The sequence below is a fragment of the Aplidium turbinatum genome, chromosome 14, assembly GCF_918807975.1.
Source record: "Aplidium turbinatum chromosome 14, kaAplTurb1.1, whole genome shotgun sequence".
In the NCBI taxonomy this organism is placed as follows: domain Eukaryota; kingdom Metazoa; phylum Chordata; class Ascidiacea; order Aplousobranchia; family Polyclinidae; genus Aplidium; species Aplidium turbinatum.
The window spans coordinates 12,949,540-12,970,645 of NC_137485.1; the positions used below are offsets into that span (position 1 = coordinate 12,949,540).

At 39.3% G+C, this 21,106-nt stretch overlaps 2 protein-coding genes and 1 non-coding gene across 4 annotated transcripts in view; 2 read left to right on the forward strand and 1 right to left on the reverse strand.

Annotated features, from left to right (window-relative positions):
• The window catches only part of LOC145783270 (syntaxin-1B-like), a 57,930-nt gene extending 46,988 nt beyond the window's left edge, over positions 1-10,942 (reverse strand). For both annotated transcript variants that reach the window (XM_082595095.1, XM_082595096.1), the window contains exon 1: positions 10,879-10,942. In XM_082595095.1, coding sequence (XP_082451221.1) covers positions 10,879-10,908 — 30 coding nt within the window. In that variant the 5' untranslated portion in view covers positions 10,909-10,942. The remainder of the gene's footprint in view (positions 1-10,878) is intronic.
• LOC145783553 (uncharacterized) lies at positions 8,022-8,904 on the forward strand. Its single transcript, XM_082595453.1, has one exon. It carries the CDS (start codon positions 8,022-8,024, stop codon positions 8,889-8,891), a length of 870 nt encoding a protein of 289 aa, XP_082451579.1. The 3' UTR covers positions 8,892-8,904.
• Positions 10,943-12,611: 1,669 nt separating the features above from the next.
• LOC145783732 (U6 spliceosomal RNA) lies at positions 12,612-12,718 on the forward strand. Its single transcript, XR_014290951.1, has one exon. It is a non-coding gene; the product is annotated as a U6 spliceosomal RNA (small nuclear RNA).
• The last annotated feature ends 8,388 nt before the right edge of the window (positions 12,719-21,106 follow it).

Consider the following 21,106-nt stretch of genomic DNA (forward strand, 5'->3'; position numbering starts at 1 on the left):
ATGGGTTCCTCCAACCACAGGAAACTTACAGTACATTGGGATGGAAAGCTAAACACCTCTTTGGTATCCGAATATGATATTGATGATAGACTTCCAGTTCTAGTGTCTGGTAATCAGCTTGTGCATTTAATTTTTCCAGTGATAAAGCTATCTGTAACACCTGTATTCATATATATGTTGTTTTCATCCAGGACAAGGTGGCATAAAACTGCTGGGTGTTCCCAGTTTGCCGAGGCACAGTACTGACCGAGCTGGGAAGTTGATTGCGGATGCAACATGTAATCTATTGGACCAATGGAAATGCACAGATTGTATTAAGTGCATGGTTTTCGACGTAAGTTCTGTAAATACTGGGCATTTAACGGCTGGCAGCATTTCCATTCAGGAAAAGTTTAATCGGCAATTTCTTTGGTGTGCATGTCGTCACCACATTAGGGAAGTTGTATTAAGCCATATATGGATTGATTTAAAATTGAAATATCAAAGAGTCCTGAAATTTTGGTATTTGCAAGATTCAGAGAAAACTTTCGATCATTAACAGCCGGTGACTCAACTAACTTTAATTATGCTCCACGAGACGAACGATCTCCTCAAATCATTCAATTATTCAACAAGATACTTCAAAGCAAATCTCCAGTAAGAGGTGATTACAAAGAATTATTGGAACTAGTGATTTTGTATCTGGATGGTGGAAATATGCAATTCACCATCCAAAGTCCTGGTGCTCTCCATAAGGCACGTTGGATGTGTAAAATTTTGTATTATATTGTTTAAAAATGATCATTTTTGAGGAGAAAATTATCACTGAGTTGCGGAAAGGAGCAATATTTGCAAGTCATCAAGTTGAAAAGATCAATCGGTTTATGGAGTTCGTTACTTTTACTTACTTGCCATGGTGGTATACTGCTCAGTTTTTTGAAGATGCCCCACACAATGACTTGACACTGTGGAATGCATGTAACCAACATTCTGATCAAGATGTATCCAAGTTTGCAATTCGTTCTTTGCCAAATCACACCTGTTATCTTACTGAGGAACTAGTAGGGCTTTCTCTGTTCAGCAACCAAGTGCCCAATGATGAAAAGAAGAAAACAAGAAAATTGTGGACAAATTAAACACTTTCGAAAAAGTAACTGTTTTTTTCAAAACAACATGGAATTGGATTTGGGAAGCCAATTTTGCCCACTGTCACAGAAAGTTCCACTCTTGTCTCACTTGTTGGCAGTTCAACCTGGCAATTTTTCAACTTGCTGAATATTCCAACTGATTTTTTCAGTTTTCCTGTAGAGCAATGGGATGATATTCCATCGTACTCAGCAGGAAAGGAAATTATTAAAAACATCCATGTTGTTAATGATAGTGCAGAAAAAGGGGTAAAATTGGCCACTGACTTCCTGTTTACCGCAAAAATGGAAAAACGGTATCAAAATGTGCTGCAAGTGGTGGAGAACAATCGAAACGAAGCACCTAATTAGCGACACCATAGCAAGCCCTCAAAGTCTTGGTTTTTAACGTTGTGATTCAAAAAAGTGACTTTATTTGTTGTTTAAAACATGCCAATACACCATTTTCATTGTAATGGTTTTCGTAATATTTTCGACGAGGGGGAGGTGGTCCTAAACGTTACCCGAATTACTTGAAACTTCATATTTATGCTTCTTAAGCATAACCTCACCCATACTAAAAAGTAATCTTGGTTTTTTCAAGTTTTTATAATTTGGGGGGCACCAGCCGCACCCTACCGGACAAGTTTGTCCGCCGTCAACAAAAACGAATTTCGAGGCCTGCGAAATGTTACATGGTCGGCACGCACAGCAGCGAAGGCTCGCAGTGACACAAGCGCAGCAGTTTGACAGCTTAATCAAGGCATGAAAACAACAACTCTCGGACACAGATAAAACCGCTTCTCATCACCACATTTCGGAAAATGTTAAACTTTTTCTATGGAAAAGGAAACATAGAAATTCAAACAAAAAACTTGACTGTAGGGATGCACAATACAGAATATCGAATCTTAGAGATTCGAATCTCAATGTGTTCGAATCGCATTTGCAGTTTTTTTTTTCGGATATCAGGATTCGAAAATAAATCCGTTAAATGAAAAGTGTGCGACGTTAAACAAATGTAAAGTTGATATTTTCCGTTTTGCGCGCCGACTTTTTTCTTCATGGACTGTTTGTTTCAAGCGACTTTTTTCTTCCTTCATAGGGTTTGCGCGGGTCTGCTACTATTCGGTGAGTCCGATTCGGTGAGTCCGATTCGGTGAGTCTGATTCGGTGAGTTCCTAACCTCTAACCCCTAACCCTAAAACGGCAATGATAATTAGGCTACGGTACCCAATGATTTAAAAAAAAAATTGAAAAAATCCCCCGTTAAGGGATCGGACTCACCGAATCGGACTCACCGAAACGGGCCATTCCGGGTTTGCGCAGTTATCAGAACTGCAGACACGCAGTGTGTTTCCGTGTGATTGTATGATGATGCATCGTATGATGCTTGATTTATCATATGTTGTACTCTGTTTGACATGTGATACTAATGCAATTCAATATAATGTATATACAAATATTTTTGCTTTTCGTTTGACATTATTTGGAAAAAATTGCCGTGTAATTTCAGAATAGATTCGAAATTCTAGATTCGAAATTAAGTATTCTAGAACAGGGCTTCTCAAACTATGGGTCGCGACCCCAAATGGGGTCGCGTAATGAAATTTTGGGGTCGTAATGAAATTCTAGTGCTGGTAGGTTGTAGTCTTGCCATGACGTCAATTGGCCGCAACCGTCGGTATGAAATGTCGAACGATAAAATATAACCAATCGTAACAATTGATGCATCAGAGAGAGACTGTTCACCACGCATTTGGTAATAAAATTAAGTTAAAAATTGATGCATCGTTACGCTATCATTGCACCGCTCGCATTATGATTTCAGAGTAGCCTAGCAACTAGCTTCTGAAGGAACCTAGCCGTCCTAGACTAAAGTTTAAAGCAGTTACAAGATTAATTGACTATGGATCAGTGGTTAGGTAGATTCATGTGGTAACAATGGAAGCACAAAGAAAACAATAGATAAGTCAGAAACAAAAAGAAAATATAGTGATCATAATGATCCGTGTTAATGTCATTAACGTGGATGTCCCCATAATGGGGTCGCATAGAAATATATTTTTCAAAATGGGGTCGCAGAACAAAAAAGTTTGAGAAGCCTTGTTCTAGAATATTCTAGAATAGCCAGGTATTCTGTATTGTGCATCCCTACTTGACTGGTCATCACTCATCAGAAAAGCAATTGCGAAAACTAAGACACAAAACGTAATTATCGTATGACTGTCATATAACATTTGGCTAAGAAAGTTAGCATCACAAAAATCTCTATATACTGTAATTCAAAATTTTTCACGAAATATTGGTTTCAAATTTCACATTTTCTGTTTGATTCAAATTTCACATTTCAAATTAAATTTCCTTTCCAAGGGTAAGCTATCACTTTCCTGATGAGATACAAAAAGGAAACATGAGCAGAACAATTTCAAAATGGGCAGATATTTTACGCAAATTGCAAATAATTAAAGATTTTCAAGATTTGACCAGCTTTCAATTAATCCTCTATAAAAAAACATCTCCCAAATATATTTTGAAATTTTCTTTTTGATTTGTGCTCAGCATTAAATTTCCTTTTCTCCAGGGCAGGGTTGCCAGACTGAAATTTGCAAAAAAGGCCAACTCACCAAAAAATGGGTCAACTTCAGGGCAAATAGTTAGAAAAAGCCAAACTCAAACAAGATAAAATATATTTATATAAGCATTGTAAAAGTATTTGTGAGGCAAATAACCCAGTTTGAAAACCGTATTATCACATATCATCAAAGATTTGCAAACATGCACAAGAAAAGATTCAGTAACATAATCAGCAAAGACTTTTTGGCAAAATTTTACAAAAGTTATTAGATCATTTGCAGAACCAAGAAACCTACATTATAAGCCACTCACAAACAGAAGTTCTATGCTTCAAAAAGTTTTGGGTGGCAGAAATTAAAAAAAAACATATGCTCTATATTTTATATAATTTTAAATAAACAGTTCAATATCGTCTACATCAGTGGAGCCAGCATCAATGTCCACAGTAGACATATTGTACAATGTACATGTGATCTGAGTTGAACAACTGCAGCATTTTGGTTGTAGCAACAAAGTCTTTACAGCATTTTCCAGAAATCACAAGGCGAGATCTTATTCTAATGATCGAGTCAAGGAGTTGCAGTTGCATCTTGGCTTTGTTTTCACATTAAAAACGAAAAATATTCTGTCGACCACAGCATTACTGACTGGGGCAACTAGGCAATCCAAAGCAAAATGTGCCAGGTCTTTAAAACTTGGGTGCTCTAGCACACCAATCCAAAATTGTTCAGAGTCTGAAAGCAGTCCTTTTTCCATGAGCTTTAATAATTTCACTTAAATGATCAATCAAAGCTACTGAACAGTGGCATGCTACGCTAACTGTCACAATCAATGTGCGAGGACTCGCGACGGGCTGCTTTGTATCTTGATCGAGCGTGCTGTTTTGACAGTGAAATTCTTATGCTATAGGTTATCATCGGTTATTGTCCTCTAGTAACCTTTGATTGCGAGATCTCTATTATGTAATGTATTTCCAGAACATTCATTCAGAACAAATCTGGAATGTTCTGTTGTTTTTCACAATTGCCGAGTGAAGTTTGTCATGACATCATAAGGATGTTTACCAGTAGATCTGTGATTGCAAAATCTTTATTATGTAACATGTTTTCTAGATCATTTTACTGCTATGTGCAGATCTAGAAGCTTCTTTAAACCTGCTATAAATAGTGGTGTGAATTGATGGATTATTATTATGAGAGTTGATTATAAGTTGATGATGAGAGTTGTGTTATGAGTTGTGGATTGGTAAAAGGTGCAGAAATTATTGTCGATTGAGATTTGAAGTAACTGAATACAAGCAGATGAGAATTGGTGGTGATATAAATTGCGTTCGAAATTAGAGTTATTTGAGAAGCCGTTCGTTAAAGTCTTTGAAGAATTTTCATTATCATTTCACCAGTAGAAATATTCAACATTTAATTGACGTAATATTTCGGTAATATCCCATTAAACTACGTCATTGAACCTTTCCAAGTCTCTTTCCTGGTAAGAGATAGAAAGGAACTGTGGCATTAACTATGATTGGCATTTCTGCTGTTTTGGTCTTTTCATTTTCTTTACGAGTACCGGTAAACGATAGCTTACTCTGCAAATTATCTGGGGCTCTTTTTGTACTTCTTGGATTTTTCATGACTCAAAAGATTACTCGCTTTTGGTGCTATAGTAATGTGACAAAGCCTGCAATAAGCATTTTCCGGTCTACCTGCAGCTTTCTTCACCCAAAAGTACATTTTATCCCAATGGGGTTGTGCGATCCACTCGGTGGCGCTACAACTGGGTCCTAGCAACACACTTGCAGTGATTGCTTCAAGCTTTAGCACGCTTTGCGTAACGCGCGTACAGCTGATATGGGTGGGATGGGAGTGCAGTTTTGTGTTGATGTGAGGGTAAGAAGGTGCATATTACAAAGCTTGATACATTTTAGGCTTGATTTAACGTTGTTGTGGCTATAAAAGCAGGGTCTGCTACTATTCGGTGAGTCCGATTCGGTGAGTCCGATTCAATGAGTTCCTAACCTCTAACCCCTAACCCTAACCCCAAACCCCTAACCCCAAACCCCTAACCCTAAAACGGCAATGATAATTAGGCTACGGTACCCGATAATTTTAAAAAAAAATTGAAAAAATCCCCCCGTTAAGGGACCGGACTCACCGAATCAGACTCACCGAATCGGACTCACCGAATCGGACTCACCGAAACGGGCCATTCCGATAAAAGCAAATAAGTAAACAGGCGTTTTCGAACACATTGCATGACAACACATTGCTTGAAAGCAAACAGTGTGCCATCAGTGTTCACTTTCAAACCAACACTTGCTACCTCAGGAAGAGGAGCGCGTTTGAAACGAAGATTAGAAAAGCTTTGTAACATTGAAGATTGGCAGCATGAAGAAGAGGTTGTTGATCATGCTGAATAATTAAGGATGTGCCGATTAATCGGCATCGGAATCGGCAGGTATCGGCAATTTTTGGAGAATCGGCATTGGAATCGGCATCAAAAAAAATTGCCGATTCTTTATCAAAGTTTTCTAATCAAAAGTAGCGCGAGCGCGTGGAAATACCGATCAAAGAACGGCTTCTTTGAACAACCGCATTAGCGTCAACTAGCATTCGAAGAGCGGTAGTCTAAAACTCTAAATTATGACGATTGTCCGCCATTTTGTAAACTCTTGTTTAGTAAGCACGAGATCAAAATACTTTCTTTCTTTGAAATGACGAAAAACGTTCAAAGAGAAAATCAGACCAGATAAAATATAAAAGTTGAATGATTACACAACGGTTAGAAGTTAAAGGAAAAATGGATTATTACGTTATAGTTATTAGCTTGCAGTATGCGATGCACTAAAAGCAAGTTAAGAGAAAAAGCGAGGGAGTATAAACTGCAAAGAAAATGAGAACAACTGTCTGAAAGATTCAAAACGCTTTTGAAAAAAAAACAAAAGGCGTCAATGGAAAACAACCTGTGAAGTTGCGAGTTATATCTTTTCAGACGCTGAATTGCAGTGAATTAATCTTGTCACTCAGTAAACACGTGAAAAAAGATTACCTCGTTTGCGCAATAATCACTCGATTGTTTGTTCAACGCATGAAACGGACTATGTTACAGCCAAATGCTGTCCCGGCTCTAGTCGGCATTCGGCAAAATTAGGGAGTTTTCTTTGATCTGTAGAATATACCTTAATGCAGACATTTTTAGCGCAGCAAGAAGAGAAATGATTTGGTGGCAAGCAAACAATACTATGTTTCCTGAGCTGAGCAAAATTGCAAATAAATTGCTTTCGTCACCACCATCGTCAATCGAAAGCGAACGAATTTTTAGCACAGGTGGCAATATTTTTACGCCTCAACGGAACAGACTTACTACAGCAACTGGAGAAAAGTTGATGATATTGCATTTTAATTTATGTGCCTTTAATTTTGAATATTAAAAAGCGGAAATGTTCTTTGAAATTATTGTTTAATTGTTGTAAAATTCGTATTCACTGAAAGTTGCTTAATGTAATTTACTAAGCAGAGAGAAGTGAACTCCAAGTATATTATATAGGCCTATTACGCTAAATGCGTTCAACAAACAATCATGTGATTGCGCAAACGTAATCAAACCAGCTACCCAGTAATCTTCACGTGTTTGCTAAGCAACAAAATTGGCTGCAACTCTGCATTGAAAACAATACTAATTTCTTCACAAGATGTTTTTCTTTTTTCGCCTATTGATGCACTTTGAATGCAAGGCTGGTGTGTTACTTTTTTAAAGGTTTTTGTATATTCAATACCGCAGCGTTCATTTTCTTTTACACTCTAGTCTTTTTCTCTTCTTGTTTCTGGCACCTTCTTGAATTCTGCAAGAAAAATACTGCAAACCGCACAAGATAATATTTTGCACACTGCATTAAGCTACGTTTATTTTGCACTCTGTGAGCAATGGCGATTTTTCTCTTCACTGATTTCCACTGATTTCCACAACAAATAAAACGCGTGTCTATCACCACTGTGTAGCGCGCAAGAAGCGAAGAACTACCATAAAAAATCACGCTGTCTAGAGCAGGCGACAAAGTGAACGCTTTTAAACATTTCAAAGGCAGCAACTTGTAACAAAATCGCGACCACTTGTAGAGCGCCAACTAAAAGCAGCTTTAATCATTTAACCAAAGAATCGGCATCGGAATCGGCAGATATTTAAGAATCGGCATCGGAATCGGCATCGGCAAAAATTCTGTAATCGGCACATCCCTACAGTGTATATACAACGGAACCTCATTGCAAGAGAAGGAAAGCGACTTCAGTTGCAATTCAGTGCAGCCTGGATAGCAACGACAATAGCGGAGGAAGCGCTTCAACTGGAATGAGAATTGAACATTACAATGAAAATAAGCAAGTCATAAACTACTACACTGGTTTCGATGATTATGATAACTTTATGTTATTCTTGCGTTGCTTGGGGCCAGCTGCATATGACTTGAACTATACCAGCAGCAAACTTGACCCACCAAACCAGCTCTTTCTTACTCTAATAAAGCTAAGACAATCAAAGGAAACTAAAGAGCTGAGTTTTCTCTTTCACATTAGTGAAAGCACAGTTTCATTAATTTTCAGGGTATGGATCAACTTTATGTATTTTCAGCTGAAGGAACTTAATATTTGGCCATCTCGAGCTGTTGTGGATGAACACATGCCCACACAATTTCAAAATTCATTCCCCACAACACGTGTCATTTTAGATGCAACTGAAATACCAATCAATAAGCCAAGAAAAGTTGATGCTCAAAGCATGACGTTCTCCACTTACAAGAATAAGAACACACTAAAAATTATGATTGGCATCACTCCAAATGGGCTGTTATCGTACGTAGGCCCATCAACAGGTGGATGTTCAAGTGATTGCCCACTTATCGAGCAAAGTGCTCTCTACAAGCAAGCTAATGAACACTTTTCACAAGGGGATAGCATCATGGCTGACAGAGGTATTCTTGTGCAGGATCTTTTTGCACATTATGATGTTGCAGTCAACACGCCTACCATGCTGAAAGGGAAGCACCAACTTGATGCAGATGTGGTTGTCTCGGATAGACAGCTTAGACGCATTGCATCATCATGCATACATGTCGAGCATGTTATTGGACTGAGCAAGACATATAAAATTTTGACTAACCCACTGCCTTACCAGTTGACATGTTATTGCTTTAAGTTGCATTGTAATTTACGTTGTTACTGATTGCTTTGTTGCTGATTGCTTTGTTACGTTGCCTTAAGTTCCTTTGTCGTTTTTACTGGTGTTTATTTTCAGTCTCAATTCAGTTTGCAGTTTATGTCGTCAGAACAACCTAGTTGCATTTTAGCGTAATAAACTTTTTAATAGAGGAATTGTAGATGGTTTCACTACATTTTATTACGCTAATAAAGTATGGATCTAAAAGACTTGCGCCCTAGACTCTTAGCTGCGGACCCGCAAAGTAAAGACGCTAAACGACAATGGGTGCGTTGGTACAAGTCTTTTACAATTTATGTAGAAAAGCTCGGAGAAGTTTCAGCTGAAGACAAGTTGAATTTGCTTATAAATCATCTAGACGCTGCAATATATGAACTGGTGTGTGAGACAACAAATTATGATAAAGCTATCGAACAACTGAAGCGCCTTTTTGAAAAGGTTTCTAACCCCATGTTTTCTCGATTTGTTTTAAAAACTAGGAAGCAGAAGCCAGATGAATCACTAGACGAGTACATGCAGACCTTAAAGCGATTGAGCCTCTCCTGTGACTTTCGGGCCGTATCGGCAGTTGCGCATAAAGAGGAAGCTATCGCTGGGATTTCGTCAAATCACATTAAACAACGCTTGCTAAGGACAAAAATGCTTCGCTACAACAAACTTTTGATAAAGCTCGATCCTTAGATGATGCCCAAACGTTTTGCAATTGTGTCGAAATGACTTCGAGCCAGACTCCGTCTTCACTTGATTGTGGCGCAACAGCTTTTGAAACCCGTCCTACCTTTAAAATTGAAGATTCTTCAGATAAGGAAGAAAGCTCAGATGTTAGCGCCGCGTTGGTTGAAAAGTGTAACTATTGCAGAAATAGGCGACATAGTAGAAGATATTGCCCTGCTCATGAAGTTATTTGTTTTAAATGTTCTAAAAAAGGTCATTTCTCAAAAGTTTGTCGTCTTTCCAGGGTAAATCGAAAACCTATTTATTTATCTGCTTCTACTCCACGAGATGTCATTATGAATATGACAACCGAATCTTTCGATACCCACGCAAAGGTCAACGTCCCTGTTACAGTTAACGGAGTTCAAGCCAATGCTCTCATTGACACTGGCTCTACCCTTTGTCACATGAGCGACCGTTTAAGAAAGCGTCTAAAACTAAATCTTGAAGAAAGTGAATGCCGCATTGGTTTAGCCGTGAAAGGATGTTCATCGCAAAGTTTAGGAATCTGTAACGTAAAAGTCGCGCTTTTTGGACAAGAGTATGATAATGTAGGAGTCACTGTTTTGAAAAATTTGCTCACCGACCTAGTTATCGGACAAACTTTTATGAAACAGCACAAAAGCGTGAATATTCAATTTGGAGGCCCTATGCCAACGTTACAGATCGGAGCATTAGAAGCTATTAAAACGTCTACTTCAATACAGCTTTTCAAACACTTAAGGAAGGAGTGCCATCCGATTGCTACAAAGCCTAGAAAGTATTCTCAAGCCGATAGAAGTTTTATCTCTTCAGAGGTGCAGCGACTTTATAAGGAAGGTTTAATTGAGCCGAGTCGTTCGCCATGGCGAGCACAACCTCTTGTGGTCACTCAAGAAAATCACAAAAAGCGTATGGTCATCGATTTTAGCCAAACCATAAACAAATTCACTTGTTTGGACGCGTATCCTTTACCTCTTATGTCAGACGTAATGAACAATGTTGCTAGGAACAGCATCTATACAACGCTAGATTTAAAAAGTGCGTACCACCAGGTAGAAGTTCCTCTGCAAGATCGAAATTATCCTCTAAAAAGGCCAATCTGGCAAGCCTGCTCCAGGGGTGTCACCTTTGTAATGGGGCACATACCGTAAAGGAAATGTGAGCAGAATAATTTGAAAATGGGGAAAATGTTTAACGTAAATTGAATGCAATACTATAAATGGCTGTATTTACACTATTTGTGTAAATATAGCCACAGCCATAAAAATAAGAAGATGTAACAAAACTTAGCACTTACGCTTTTCAAGTCTGCTAAACGATCTCTCATTGTGGTGCAATATTATTTACTGCTAATCAAGAAGAAACTGCAACATAAAAAGTTATTTTATGTATTTGCTCATCTAACCATTTGATAACCTAAAAAGCATGACAAACAACAGTGAAGTTAGTGGTATGAGATACTGGCAGTTCATCAGGCATAACTCTAATCTTGTACATCTACTTGAAATTCCTTGTCCAAGTTAACAGCAAAATAAGATCTTAAGCTGTAAGAAATTCCGATTTGTCACGAAAACTAGGCGTACCCTTTTTCTATCAGAGGCTCAAAATTTCTACAATCATGCAAGATGCCCAGGATTAAGTTCCTAAATCTCTGTGTAGTAAGGTTAACCTAAAATACTCTGACCTTTCATCCTACAAAAAAAGTACGAAATTATTTCAACACAAATAAAGTGGACCAGCTGTCCACTACGAATCTAGTCTCCACTCTTACTCCAGAGACTTTGATCCGGGAGTTGAGTTAGCTTTCGCTGTTTCGTTGCCAACAATTTTTAATTTTCTGTGCCACTGCGCATTGAGCAGTGCTGCCAGACACACCGAATGAGCTGACCGGGTTTCACCAAATCATCAGGCATACTGTAGTTTTGATAAAGGTCTCGATGTCTGTTTCAGCTTTTAGGAATTTGAAAATGTTTGCCTGTTGATATTTTTATGCAGAAATACTTACATTTTGTTTGTCGCAAACCTCTTATAATTATGTATAATTGTACCGTGCAATTCTCGCAACAGACGAAATAAAAGTTTTTTCTCTCTCTTTTTGCCTATTGCTCACGCTAAGTGCGAAAGTGGAATGTGGTTAATAATGGTTATGAAAGTGCGAAAATCAAGACCGTTAAAACAGTAATTAGCCTAACCCTTAAAACACAGAATCAGGACACAGAATACAGGTTCGTCCAGATAGATCAGTCGGTTAAGCTTCCGACTTGTTCAAAATCTACACCAGGGGTCACCAACCTTTTTTGCATGCGGGCCACTTTGGCACTAAGGAGAGCAGTGGCGGGCCGCACTAATAAAATGTTAGGTAGGTTGACTCTTATGCAGGGATACCTAAGTCTAATATCCCTACTCTTATGCTAGAAAAAAACGCATTTTGTACCCAGTATCCAGCGTTACATGTTGTTCATATTTATGTTAGAATACCGCAGCAACAAAATTAATCGAACAACGCTACTGCCAGGCCAAGCTCCTTTTACAACACTTTTGACTTTTTTAACAATGCCTAATAAACGAGGCCACTTGTTTTGCGCACTTATAGCGAGGCGAGCGGTTTCATCAGAATATTCATCGCCAAGCAAGAGTGGTGTTGTCACTTCGCTTCACAAAAGATATCATGCAATTAACAATTTCAGTAAACAAGGAAATGTTTGAGTTTGACACATCGCAATACAGGCAACAATAGTGACCTGCAAACATATCAGCAAAAATAGGCTCCAATAACAGGGAAATAGAAACCAGGCACCATGAAACAAACGCTTGTGGAAATCACCGAAAAATCGTAATTCTATTGTAAAATCGTAAATTCTAAAAATCGTAATTCATGAACAGTCTTCCCTCTAAAAAAGCAATGAGTTGGTTTTTCATTTTTTTGTGAGAGTTTATAAAACCGTCTTTCTTTTATTATAGACTAATGTCACTTGCGGTGCTTATCAGCGTGGCAAGAATTTGTTGATTAACAACATTTTGCAGTAGGTTATCTGCTTCGGCAGCCTACATATACTAAAATTGGAACGATACAGTGAAGATTAGCATGGCCCCTGCGCAAGGATGACACGCAAAATCGTGAAGCGTTCCATATAAAAAATAAAAACAAAAAAAACATTTTGCAGTAGCCTAACTTACTAAGCTAAATATTTTCATAATAGCCTACAATCAGAAAAAGTCTTTAAATTTATATATAATATTTTGCCAATTTATTATAAATTGAGTTAGCACACCGACCTATTTTGCCAACAAAACTTGCATAAAGAGAACACTGCTCGTGAAACACAATAACGGTGAAACGCACACTAGTGTTAGTGAAACGCACCCTATGCTCACAGACAATTTCGAAATTCGAAAACAGACGTTTTAATCAACCACTGGGACAGTGTGGCTGGACATCGCATTGGAATAACTTTAAGCAACCCCCACCTAGAGCTATAATCTGATTGGTCGGTCGGTGGAATCGTAGCCTATGCAAAGCGAAAATATGCTTCCCAGAAAGTATTTTTTGCCTTTGTGCTCTTTAACTCCTAAGAAAAGTATTTTTGGTTGTACTTGTATGCTGATGCCTTCCGCGGGCCGCAGCGATACAGCGTGGCTGCGGAATTATTTATTTTGTTGCGGCGGAATTATTTATCCATTAGATGCTGCTGAATGGAGAACAGTCTTTAAGGTACATTGCTCAATAAGCGCACACCCCGAGAACCGAACCAGCGGCGCATGATCTTGAAGTTTCTTTGTTCACGAGGTCACGTGGCACTGTTAGCAGTAATCTACCCAAACATAACTGTGGTTAGTAGCCTACTGCAACATCCCGAGTAGGGGAAAGGTCTTGACCTATGAACTGGGTTGACCCATGAGCCACCCCTTCAAAAAATTCTGTTGCACTCTAGCGTCAACTTGTACCATTTCTGAACGTGCTAATGTCTCAGAAGGTTCCATGGAAAATTCTAGGTTATATAGACTGAAAGGCGTTTTCCAGTTGTTGAGAAAGTTCTGTTATGACTGAGCCTTGCAGAGTAAATTTTTGGTACCATCGTGTGGTAAAATTGTGACTTATTTAACTCGTGCTATGGAGCACTGCGCTGCTTGTAGGTTTGCCTTTAATCAGTGCTCCGCGTTTGTGCCTTCAGCGCTTTACCTTCCTTCCTTAGTTCTACAACGGTAGCGTTCTATTGTGTATTTGTCAGTCCTTGTAACTGCTAGTTTTAGCTAGCTTAACTTAATTCTTGAGTGGCTGCCAGATTAGTTTGTAAGTTATTTAGTTTTGTATTATTATATATATCTTTCTTATTTCAGAACTGTGTTATGGATGTGTCAATTCTAAGTTTATTAAAGCCTAATTAATGCATGTTATTCTTGAGCTTGTTATGGTCAGTTCAATTTAATAAACTTAGAATCAAGAATGGATAGACACATCCCTCGACCAAAAGACCTCAGCGTCGACCCGAATTCTATTGAGGCAACTAGAGCATTCAAGTACTGGCTTCAAACAGTAGTAGATTATATCGCTACGTTAGACGAGCTTCGAACTGAACATTCACCTGCACTTAACAAAGCCAGGATTATTCGAAGTTTTCTCTCACCAGAAGTATATCCTCATGTGGAAGAAGCTGTAGAATATGATACTATCGTTACTACACTTGAAGAGTTATATATCAAAAAGAAAAACAATGTGTACGCTAGGCATCTTTTAGTCAGCCGTCATCAAGCTTCCTCTGAGAATGTGCTGGACTACTACAGAGCTCTAACCTTGTTGGCAAAGGAATGTTCATTTCAAAACGTTTCTGCTGCAACGTACCGAGATGAGCTAACCCGAGATGCTTTCATCAATGGTCTCACTTCTCCTTCTATCAGGCAGCGTCTTCTAGAACACGACGCTATTAATCTTCGACGTGCTGTAGAACTGGCCGACAGTTTAGAGAAGGCACAGATTCAGTCTAACTCGATGGGCAAGAACATCTCGATTCCTTTGATTGCTGCTGCTCAACCCACAACGTCGTCACTGAATGTTGATGCACAATGTTTTCGAAACCATGAAGAAACAAGTTCTTTGGCAACATCCACCAGGTTTGAAGCTGAGAGAGCTCGTTTTGGCGCTAAACTGTGCTATTTTTGTGGTAAATCTTTTCACAGAAGAGACTTATGCCCAGCTCGAACTAAGACTTGTTTGAACTGTGGAAAACGGGGCCATTTTGCGAAAGTCTGTCGTCAAATGCACATTGCAAAAACAGCTTCCACGATTAGTTCGGATGATTTGGATAAACAATTTCCAAGGACTGCGTTTTCACCTTCTGGTAACAAAACTAAAGTCGCAGCTGGAGCTCCGACCTGTCTTCATCGCACGGTTGTCGACGGTACTCTCGAAGGATATCCAGTAAAAGTTTTATTGGATTCAGGGGCATCTGAAAACTTCATTGACAAAAAGGTTGTCGACCTTCTGAACCTTAACCTTGAAGGAGAAATCTCTGATGTGACAATGGCCTCCACTCGATTAAAGTTGAAGACGTATGGTTGTGTAAGCGCAGCTCTTAGTCTCCTGAAAAGAGACTATCCCAATGTTTCCTTGGATGTGATGCAAGATTCTTGTGCCGATGTCATTTTGGGACAAAAATTCTTGAAAAAGCACGAAGCTGTAACTTTCGAATTTGGAGGCTCCGAAGAATGTCTGGTAGTTCCCTCCGTCTATAAAAAAATCTCTGCTTCAGCTGCAGCCAAGGTAAAACCCCCACGCCTATTCGAGTTCATGCAGCCCAATCACAAGCCGATTGCAACTCACACGCGCCGGTACAACCAAGAAGACTTATCTTTCATCAGAAAAGAAGTCCAAAGACTTTTGGCCGCTGATATCATTGAGCCATCCAGATCACCTTGGAGAGCACAAACTCTTGTAGTTAAAGGTAATAAACCACGATTAGTAATTGATTATTCGCAAACTGTAAACCGATTTACTTTACTGGATGCTTATCCCTTGCCTCGAATTGAAGAGATCGTAAATCTTGTGGGCCAGGATTCTGTTTATAGTTCTTTAGATCTCCGGTCTGCTTATCATCAAGTTCCAATTCTTGAAGAAGAACGTCCATTTACGGCTTTCGAGGCTCTGGGAAGCCTCTACCAATACAAGAGACTGCCTTTTGGCGTCACCAATGGAGTTTCAGCGTTCCAAAGAGTGATTGATAACTTTATAAAGCGTAACAATTTGCAGAAAGTATACGCCTACCTGGACGACTTAACGGTAACTGGAGAAAATGAGGAAGAGCACGATCGAAATTTGGAAGCTCTGTTGAAAGCTGCTCGTTGCGAAGGGCTCATCTTCAATGAAGAAAAATCAAAAATACGTCAACGTAACATTCACCTACTTGGCTATGAAATTTCACAAGGTGAAGTAAAACCAGATTCTTCGAGGCTGCAACCACTTTTAAACATGCCTCTTCCCAAGACTGCGAAAGAATTGAAAAGAATTGTTGGCATGTTTGCTTATTACTCTAAGTGGATCGAGAACTTTTCTGCTAAAGCTGGTCCACTTATAAAAGCCACCAATTTTCCTTTGGAAAAAGCTGCCTGCGACTCATTTGCGAATTTAAAGATGGATCTGGCAAAGGCGAGCTTAAAGTGCATTGATGAACACATACCGTTCGAAGTGGAATGCGACGCATCTGACTATGCGATTGCGGCCATTCTATCACAAGGAGGAAGACCTGTGGCCTTTATGTCTCGTACTCTCAACCAATGTGAGCAAAAGTATCCTTCTATCGAAAAAGAGGCGACTGCCATCATCGAGGCAGTCCGAAAATGGGCCCATTTTTTAAAAGGTCGGACCTTCACGCTTGTGACTGACCAGCGATCGATTTCCTTCATGTTTGACAAAACCAAACGAGGAAAAATAAAAAACAATAAAATACAGCTTTGGCGGCTCGAACTCAGTCAATATCATTACGAAATTCGACACAAGCCAGGAGTCGACAACATTGCTGCTGATGCTTTTTCGCGAGTTTGCGCAAGCACTGGCTCTCGCGAGGATCTTCGATCGCTTCATGAGTCACTTGGGCATCCGGGTTATTGCAGACTGTTCCACTTTATAAGAACAAGAAACCTTCCATACACGAGTGAAGAAACCAAGCTTATCTATCGCCAATGTCAAGTTTGCGCTGAACTGAAGCCTAGGTTCCATCGTCCAGATCCTGGTACTCTCATCAAAGCCACACAGGCATGGGAACGCCTTGCTATGGACTTTAAAGGCCCAGTGAAGGGTCCACGACCATATCTGCTTGTGATTGTTGATGAATTTAGCCGATACCCATTTGTATTTCCCTGCAAATCAATGACGTCAGAAACAGTGATCAACCACTTGGCATCTCTATTTTGCTTGTTCGGTTTCCCCTCGTACATTCACAGTGATCGAGGAACCTCCTTTACCAGCCGAGAGGTAAAGCAGTACTTGACCACACGCGGCATAGCCACTAGCTACTCGTCGCCTTATCACCCACAAGGAAATGGACAGGTAGAGAGAACTAATCAAACGATATGGAAGACTATTAAATTACTTCTTCGCTGTGATGACATTCCAGAAGAACAATGGGAACAAGTTCTACCTCTCGCTCTACATTCCGTTAGATCATTACTATGCACTGCCACCAATCAAACTCCGCACGAAAGGTTCTTCTTGTTTCCTCGGCGAGCTATGTAGGCTATGGTACTTCAATGCCTACATGGCTTCTAGATAAGGGTACAGTTCTTTTACGTAAATTTGTACGCAACAAAAGTGACCCTATTTGCAACCCTGTAACTCTGTTGTCCGCAAACCCCACGTATGCTCGCATTCAGTATCCAGATGGCAAAGAAAGTACAGTCTCCACATCTGACTTGGCTCCTTTTCCGACTATAGAGTCACCCCCAGCTACAAATAACGTATCCTTATCTCCAATAAATGAAAACTGTGATGATGCTGTTCAAGAACAAAGTCCTGTTACGAACTCTTCAACACTGGGACAAAACTTAAATACTGATCAGCCTACCGGTACCGTTGACCTGCCAGAAGCAGCGATCCAGGAAGTAGAACCCAGACGTTCTGCCAGAGAAAGGAGACCACCTAACAGATATGGTGAATGGACTGTTTAATGAACTGCATATTTTAACATGCATGCGGACATTTTAAAATTGGGACTGTTAATGTGTGAAAATTCTTAAGCACGAATCGTTCACAAACGCTATGGTAACAACTTTATCACGAGAATTCTTGTGTATGCTCTGTTGTTAATTAATTGATTATTTAATTTAGTAATCGATTAATTTATGTTCAAACTGCATCTGTTCTCACAAAATTTGGCAGGGTAGAATGTGGTAAAATTGTGACTTATTTAACTCGTGCTATGGAGCACTGCGCTGCTTGTAGGTTTGCCTTTAATCAGTGCTCCGCGTTTGTGCCTTCAGCGCTTTACCTTCCTTCCTTAGTTCTACAACGGTAGCGTTCTATTGTGTATTTGTCAGTCCTTGTAACTGCTAGTTTTAGCTAGCTTAACTTAATTCTTGAGTGGCTGCCAGATTAGTTTGTAAGTTATTTAGTTTTGTATTATTATATATATCTTTCTTATTTCAGAACTGTGTTATGGATGTGTCAATTCTAAGTTTATTAAAGCCTAATTAATGCATGTTATTCTTGAGCTTGTTATGGTCAGTTCACATCGATTTTTTGTTCTAGTACCTAAGGTTTAGATCAGTGCAAGAAGCTGTATTTCGGATATGCAATGGTAGGCATTAGTGCTGAATCTTATAGTCAGACTGTGGCTAGTAACTTGCTTTAATTTTTTAGTTTCGATGCAAAAAGCATGGTAATCAGGCTGGTCTTGACCAATGAGCCACCTAAGAGCATGACTCTTGAGCCATGGTTGATGCCATTTATGTCATAGTATGTACTGTGTAAGACTGTATAGTGTATAGGTGTATTATTTTGTTTAAGTGTAGGCTAATTTAGCTTGGTAGGCTATAACCTACTATAGTACCATACTAGCCTGTTCCTATAGTTAAAACCAACAGACCAAAGCTGTAGGTTACTAGGCCTATTTTCAAAATGTTGCATATTGACTTGACAATTTTTTAATCACTTTTTAATTAAAATTTACAGCTTACTTATATGTTATTCAAGGGCGCCGAAACGATTTTTGACTGAAGGGCAGGATTATGAATAAAAGGCACTTTTGTTGCTGAAAGGTCAATTTTTTAAAAGTTTTAAGATAAGATATAGCGTTAATGTTCATCTATCAGCTCACTATCAAGTAATGATACAAGTGGCCGGTATACAAAAAAGGGCATCATGCTATATTATAATGATGTAACTTACTGTGTTGCACAATTTTGGGCCGTGAATATTATTTAGAGCTAAAAACGAAAGATTATAATTAGGCTAAAAGCAATAGCAGAAATTGTTATATTGCAAAATATGCAGTAGCTTACATGACCTTGAAAGGGCACCATTGCCCCCCCCCCCCCCCCTCGCTTCCGGCGCCCTTGATGTTATTAGTATAAAAATCGAAACTTGTCACCTAGCAAAAAAAAAACGGGGAAACTTCACTGGCCTTGAAATGTCAATGGCTGTGCAAGATGTTCTTCAGAATAAGAAAGTAATACGTGCAGCAGCAACAGATACCAGTAACAATGTTGACCGAACCACGCTATCAAGGTATTTCAAAGAATCAACAACAAGGTAGGCCTAACACCAGAACAGGTGAGGCCATTTCCTCATGCTCAACTGAGAAAAAGTGACAAACCATAGGCCTAAGTAAGTAAAATCAGCAGTCATCACTGACTCGCTTGCTAAAGCAGCAGAAAATGCTACCACACCCAATGCTGCTGAAGATGTAAGCCTCCAGGTTGCTGCAAGAAAACCTGCTCAGATGGGACAGAAAAAAAAGAGAAATCTTTTTAAAGTTCTGTCAGAAGATTCGGAAAGTGAAGCTGAAAATGCAACTGCTCTGCATCTTGATGATAACAGTTCGAGTGAAAGTGAGGTGGACGACACGATCAATTATTCGAAAGATGAAACTACGATTAGCATTGCGGACTTTATGGTTTTTAAGTTTTGTGAGAAGCGAGACGTACACTATATTGGAAAGATCACGAAAGAAAAAGATGATGAAAATAATGTAGAGGTGTCATTTTTGAGAAAGAATCTGAAAGGAAATTGTTTTGTTGAACGTGTTGTTAAATACATTCACTCTGAGCAAATATGTGATGTCGTATTGTTGCTTCCTCCACCAAATCCTTGTGATTCCACTAAACGGACACAAGGGATCAAGCATTTTTCTGTAGATTGAACCTGCTACAACATTGAATAGGTTTTGTGTTGAATGCATAAACTGCAGGACAATTTCTTTAGCAGCATCTTATGTGTTTTATTAATCAGGATCAACTGAAGAATCTCCCCCCCGATCGAAATCTGTAGATTTTCCATTCTTCCTAGCAAAGCCCCAAATGGGATGGGGGAAGGAACATAGTCTGCTGAAATCTTTCCTCCACTTGTGCTTAGCCGAACTATTTTCCTCCCCCACCCTTACTTTGAACTAGGCTAGGAGGGGTGAAAAAACTATGGATTTTGCTAGGGGGGGGGAGGATTGTTGCAGTTGTTCAGCAAGATTTCAAATTAAGTGATCGAAATGTGCCGTGTTTTATTCCCTTACTTTGCTCCTGATGTTTAAGCTAAACGATGCAAATAAAATGGGGAAGCTTATTATGAGGCTGTGACCTTTGCGCATTTGCAGTTTGTGTAGGCTATTATTTCGTTTGTTTGGGATATATGGACAGCTTTGTCTGACGCAAATAAATAATAATAATGATCTGAATGGTTGTATATTGCAAATGAGTTGAGGCAATTTGATTGTTCTTAGCCCACATTTGGTTTCCTCCTACGCCTTCAGAGCTACGGTCTTTCGCAGTCTCTCATTGGATGCACACTGTACGTTTTTGTTTTATGAACGTTTCGCATCCAAACAAAATGACCAACCAACATCTGCTTTCAACATACAGTATATTGATGATTTATCAATTCAGTTGAATAAAGTCAATGCTGGATGTACAGTTGATCATATTTTTTTAAATCACAGTGTTTTTGCGGATGACATTTGTTGTTTTTCGCCTGGTCTAAATGGTCTGAAACACCTTATGAATGTGTGTGAACATTTTGCTTGCAAGCATAAAATCGTGTTTAATGCTGCGAAGTCTGCTGAAATGCTATTCTCTCCAGGCAATTTTAAGTTATCATCTCCACCTGAACTCATGATTTCAAATCAACTTGTTGCTTTTTACAGACAACATTACACAGTGAAGAAAGGAGCGTTCTTCCCGGCTATCGGCACAAGGAGGTCGAATTCCCTTGGCAAGAATTAGTGGTGCGATACTCACGAGCCCATCCTCATGAGCGAAACACGGTGTCTATCGCTGTCAATTCTTGCCACACTCGGCTGCCAAGAAACATAACATACCTGGGTATTCAT

What these genes read in the sequence shown, in the direction of transcription:
- LOC145783553 (XM_082595453.1), top strand. Translation starts at nt 8,022, where the DNA reads ATGAGAATTGAACATTACAATGAAAATAAGCAAGTCATAAACTACTAC.